Here is a 6,000-nt window from a genome sequence, read left to right as displayed (position 1 = left end):
CAGCCCGCGTGATCACCCCTTGCAGCTACAGCCTGGAGTGAACATGTGCGGCTGTATTGAGTGCCCCCTGCGCATCATCATCAGCGCGGGGACAGTGAATAAGTACGGTATACTCACCGTTCCCTGCAGCATCGCGATGTCCTCTTGTCTGCTGGCCTGCTGATGTGTGTGGAGAGCGGTGAGCACAGCGATGACGTCATCCCTGTGCGCACAGCTCCACACACATCAGACAGGAGGACATTGTGATGCTGCAGGAAACAGTGACACTGGCTCCATAAAGGTCAGCGGCGCTGCTGCCAGCACAGACAGGAAGACGAGCGATGCTGCTGGAGTGAGGAAAGGGAAGTATAAACCTTTATTATTTTTTCTTTTTTTTTTTTTTTTTTTTGTGTATTGCAGAATGGGGGTGTATAGCAGGATGGGGAACATATACAAGGTAGGAGGATAATTACCAGGATGGGGGTACCTTAGTTAGAGAATTTGGGGATCTTACCCCCATGAGTGTTAGCAGCAGATCCTCGCCCCATAACAGTGTGTCATGACCACACTTTTTTTGTTTAAAATTTTATTTTCCTTCTCTAAAACCAGGGTACGTCTTAGTCTGAAAAATACGGTAATTCAGTTCTTCAGATCCAGAAATAAACTAGTTTTATTCTTTCCTCCTATTAGTTTGTGCTGAAGCCTTTAACCCCGATGAAGATGAGGACGACTCAGAACCTCGGGTAAATCTAAACTCATTACTGGAGATTCTGTGCATTTGATAAGAGTTCTAATTTCTCCTTTTACTGAATTCTTGCATTTTTGTATTTAGGTAGTTCACCCGAAAACAGATGAGCAGAGATGTAGATTACAGGAGGCTTGTAAAGATATTCTTCTCTTTAAAAACCTCGACCAGGTAGGATTTCATAACGGTAAATACATAAGAATTTCACACCACCTTTTAAAGAACACAGTTTTGAGTCCTTTTGGTAAATTGAGCCCTAGGATATGTTTAAGGACTCATTCAGATGGCCATATTTTCACTGTCTTTCCCGCTGTGCACACAGACCCTGATTAACCAGTGTCGCTGGGCACTAGTCTGGTCCGTTGTACGCATGCAAGAGCGGGACTCGCACAGCTATATACCTATAATCACTGTCACACTGTATACAGTGCAGGTAGTGGGACAGCACACGGCTCCACATACATACTTGGTTTCCTAATTCTGGCCCCATAGTTGTTTTGTGTAACGCTTCCTCACATTTGTTCCCTTTAGGAGCAGCTCTCTCAGGTTCTTGATGCAATGTTTGAGCGGAGAGTAGAACCTCAGGAACATGTAATTGACCAGAACGACGATGGCGATAACTTCTATGTTATTGAGCGGTAAGTGTCTCACTAGCCCAATGCCATGAACACAGGCTGGGGTTTCAGTTCATGCAGCCATTTCTCAGTCCTAGATGCTTTTTAGAAATATTTAGTTGGCCGCTGCTTGAGATTGCACAATAATAGATTCTGGAACTGTGATAATCTAGTGTCTCTGACTTTCCTCTCCAGGGGGCTGTATGACATTTTTGTAGCTAGAGATGGACAGTCCCGCTGCGTGGGAAGATACGATAATCATGGCAGCTTTGGTGAGCTAGCCTTGATGTACAACACTCCGAGGGCTGCGACGATTGTAGCCACAACCGATGGCGCTCTTTGGGGACTGGTGAGTAAAGAGACGCCATGACTATCTGCGGCAGTCTTATCTGACGTACTAACCACATGACGTACTAACCACATGTCACCTTTATTCTAATGTTATCTGCAACCCCGACCATAAATCTGCAGAGAGGAAATTGTACAGATCTGAGATCAGGTGGAGAAGTGAAGTCATGACTGAAAAAGCACCAGATATTGTGTGTTTTTGTATTAGTTATTTTATATAATTTTTCTTTTTTTGTAATCCATCTTTTACGTAGATCATCCGCTCTAATTGTAAAGGCTTCTGACTCCTTTGAACTTTTTTATTTTTTTTTGTGCTGCATTGTGCATGTTGAGTTTAAAGAAATGCATTTGTCTTCTCCAGCCAGCAATGTAAAAAAATTAATTCTAGCTTTATTTTAGAGATATATATATATATATATATATATATATATATATATATATATATATATATATATATATATATATATATATATATATATATATATATATATATATATATATATATATATATATATATATATATATATATATTGCACTTAAAATGCCCTTAATCAACAAGCATCCTAAGCATGCCGCCGGGTCATGGGAGGTTGGTGCGTGTGTAAGCTGGGGAAGACAATGTGGTCTTTAAGGGTTTGTGCCAAGATTTAAAGGGCCACTTCAGCATTTTTTTTTTCTTTCTTTCTCTGTTAGCAATCAGTAATGTGTGGTGTGTGCATTAAAGCCCTTACCAATCACTTGTCCTCTGCTGTTTCTAGCGCTGTTCTTGACTTCTGCTGAATCCTGTGACCGCAGATTTTTTTTTTGTCGCTCACACAACGGTCAGTTCTTTAATATATGCCGATGAGACCTTTGTTCTGCGTCTCATAGACTTAAATTGAGAAGGTGACTTTCGGTTCACCAAAACGCTGTGTAAGCCGGCTGGTCACATTAAGCAGGAGGGGGACCAGACCGCCTTGGAAATGGTGGAAGAAGACGTCCGAGAACGATTTTATCGCACGCACTGCGCCATACATTACTAATTTATATCTGATGGTGATAAAAAAAACTCTACTGGACCCTCAACTTCTTGAAGAGGGGGTAAATTTTCGTTTGTGGTCAAAATGACCTCACAAACATGATTCAGTATGGTTACGGCAATATCACACGTTCAGTTTTTTTTTTTTGTTTTTTTTTCACTAGTTAAAACCCCCCCCAAAAGTTTACAAAAAATAAATATGGGGATTGTTGCCATTTTCCCGGACCTGGAATGTTTTCACTTTAGAGCTGTGTGATGGCTTATTTTTTTGCAAGGTGAAATTTTTTTATTGGTATATTTTTGGGACAAATATGATGTTCTGATTGCTTATTACAGCATTTTATTGTGGTATTGCAGCAAACCCCTTTTCTCCCTTCCCCACCCATCCTTTCTCCAAAAGAAAAAGGAATTGGGGCGTTCTTGAAATTTTTTTTTTTTTTTGGTTTACTGACTGAGTTAAATATTTTTACTTTTTTTTTTTTTTTAATTATGTTTGTAGGGGATTATGACTTGTTATCTGATCACTTGTGCTAAATTCAGCAGTTCCAAAGCATTGCTGTATATAGCAGAAATCACCATATTTTTTTTTAAGCCAGGCAGGAGCGCTGTAATGATGAGTACAGAGGTCTTCATCAGACCCCCGGCTATCACAGCAAGGCACGGTCAGATCACTGGGGCACCGATGGACACTTAAAATAGTGCGTCCGTATGCCGCAATGTGTTGACAGTGGGATTTAACAGGCTAATCGCGGGCGCAGGTCTGCTCCGCACCACCTGCGATTGTTAGCAGTAAGCTGTGTATTACAGCCAGGGCTTGGAGTATTGGGCTAGCTCACCCCATGAGCCTGCTCCCTACACCTGCTTTCAACTTGCATTGTACATGTACAGCAGATATTGTGAATGGGGGTAACGGTAACCCTAACTATAGGCTTGGGGTTTGTAACTTTTGCTGGAGTCTGACAACTGGGACCCAGCACTGATCCAGAGTCCATAAAGAATCAGTGGGGCTCTGCAGAACTGCACACCGGTGCACTGATCCTCCAGGAGGTCTCTCTTCATGGCCCCCAGAGCTGCAACTGTATCCCTGCAAAACTGTGTAGTTGAGGCCATTGCTGCGCCCTCTTACATATTCTGACTATTGGCCATCACTTTGTTAGATGGGTTTAACCCTACCGCATTCACTATTGCGACTGCCTGTTATATTGTGCTCAGAGTGACCATCTTGCTGCGTCCTCGCTGGGATTATGTGCCAGCAGCCTCACATCCTCCCGCGCTGTTTCCAAAGGGACGGCCTGTTTTGCATGTGAACAGTAGGTCCATTGTATTCTTACCATTTCTGGGTGGAATCATAATTAATCAAATTGTTCGGTTTCTGTTGTTGTGGAGGCATTTGTTCAAGGCAGTGGTCAGAAATGGCACGGACTTGTTCAGGATGGGCTCCATGTTTCAGAGGAATTTACACCTTATCCAGGATTCTGTAGACATCGGTAGTGTCCATTTACTCTTGGGGCACATGGTCTTCATAGATGAGGTCCGTGCCCGTTTACTGCAGCCCTGCTCATTAACAGTCCGCTTATCAGAATACCCCAGCCTGTTACGATCGTCACTGGGATGTAAATTGGGTTGAAGGTGAAGCTTCACGTGAAAGCAATCTGAATTAAATGTAAAAATGGTGGTGTGATGTTGCCTCTCGATAATATCGAAGATCGACCTCTTGATAATAAGGGGCAGTGTACAGCAGAATCCTCATTAATGGGATTGAGGAGCATAACTGTCCAATATTCCACCTCTGGGTATGATATATTCACACACGTGTGCTGACCGTGCAGTAACCTCACAGGACTTTGGCTCACGTGCTCCGGCTTTTCTGCGCTTTGTACTATCACATGTAAGACATTACTGGCTCAGTGTGTGGAGAAACAGAGCCACCCGGTGGACGACAAAAAAACTGCACACTTATAGATGTCAAGGCTGCAAGATGTAATGCTTCCAGCATATTGTGTGTGTATGTATCTTGATGTGTGTGATTATGTTTATTTACAATACATTTTGTGTGTGTATATACAGTATGTGTATGTATATTGATGTATGTATGTGATACTCACAATGCATTTTGTGTGTATGTATGTGTGTATATATATATATATATAATATATATATATATATTAGAGCGCCATTTATTCCATGGCGCTTTACAAGTGAAAGGGTATACGTACAACAATCATTAACAGTACATAACAGACTGGTACAGGAGGAGAGCACCCTGCCCGCGAGGGCTCAGTCTACAGGGAATGGGTGATGGTACAATAGGTGAGGACAGAGCTGGTTGCGCAGTGGTGTACTGGACTGAGGGTTATTGTAGGTTTTAGGCTTGTTGGAAGAGGTTCCTCTTGAAGCTTTCCATGGTAGGGGAGAGTCTGATGTGCTGAGGTAGAGCGTTCCAGAGTATGGGGGATGCACGGGAGAAATCTTGTACGCGATTGTGGGAAGAGGAGATAAGAGAGGAGCAGAGAAGGAGATCTTGTGAGGATCTAAGGTTGCGTGCAGGTAGGTACCGGGAGACTAGGTCACAGATGTAGGGAGGAGACAGGTTGTGCATGGCTTTGTATGTCATGGTTAGTGTTTTGAACTGGAGTCGTTGGGTGATGGGAAGCCAGTGAAGGGATTGGCAGAGTGGCGAGGCTGGGGAGTAGCGAGGGGAGAGGTGGATTAAGCGGGCCGCAGAGTTTAGGATAGATTGGAGGGGTGCAAGAGTGTTGGAAGGGAGGCCAGAGAGCAGGAGGTTGCAGTAGTCGAGGCAGGAGATGGAGGGCATCCACTAATGTTTTTGCTGATTCTTGGTTAAGGAAAGCACGGATCCGGGAGATGTTTTTGAGTTGTAATCGGCATGAGGTGAAGAGGGCTTGGATGTGTGGCTTGAAAGATAGAGCAGAGTCGAGGGTCACTCCAAGGCAACGAGCTTGTGAGACTGGGGAGAGTAAGCAACCATCGAGTTTGATGGAAAGGCTTGTTGGAGGAGATGAGTGAGGAGGAGGAAAGACAATGAATTCTGTTTTGTCCATGTTAAGCTTTAGGAATCGCGCAGAGGAGGATGAAATAGCAGACAGACATTGTGGGATTCTGGTTAGTAGAGAGGTAATGTCAGGTCCAGAGAGGTAGATCTGTGTGTCATCGGCATAGAGATGATACTGGAAGCCGTAGGACTCAATGAGCTGTCCCAGGCCAAAGGTGTAGATGGAGAACAGCAGGGGTCCAAGAACTGAGCCTTGGGGGACACCGACAGATGGGGGGCAAGA

At 43.7% G+C, this 6,000-nt stretch overlaps 1 protein-coding gene across 1 annotated transcript in view; it reads left to right on the top strand.

The window, feature by feature from the left end:
* Positions 1 to 6,000, top strand: part of PRKAR2A (protein kinase cAMP-dependent type II regulatory subunit alpha) — a 62,365-nt gene that overhangs the window by 22,521 nt on the left and 33,844 nt on the right. The window contains exons 3-6 of the mRNA XM_075321495.1: positions 670 to 722; positions 812 to 895; positions 1,256 to 1,362; positions 1,534 to 1,687. Of these exons, the coding sequence (XP_075177610.1) occupies positions 670 to 722; positions 812 to 895; positions 1,256 to 1,362; positions 1,534 to 1,687 (398 nt within the window). The remainder of the gene's footprint in view (positions 1 to 669; positions 723 to 811; positions 896 to 1,255; positions 1,363 to 1,533; positions 1,688 to 6,000) is intronic.

Source organism: Anomaloglossus baeobatrachus, chromosome 8 (assembly GCF_048569485.1).
Source record: "Anomaloglossus baeobatrachus isolate aAnoBae1 chromosome 8, aAnoBae1.hap1, whole genome shotgun sequence".
NCBI lineage: Eukaryota > Metazoa > Chordata > Amphibia > Anura > Aromobatidae > Anomaloglossus > Anomaloglossus baeobatrachus.
The sequence above is the reverse complement of the archived record's forward strand: the minus strand, read 5'-3'. Positions and strand labels throughout refer to the sequence as shown.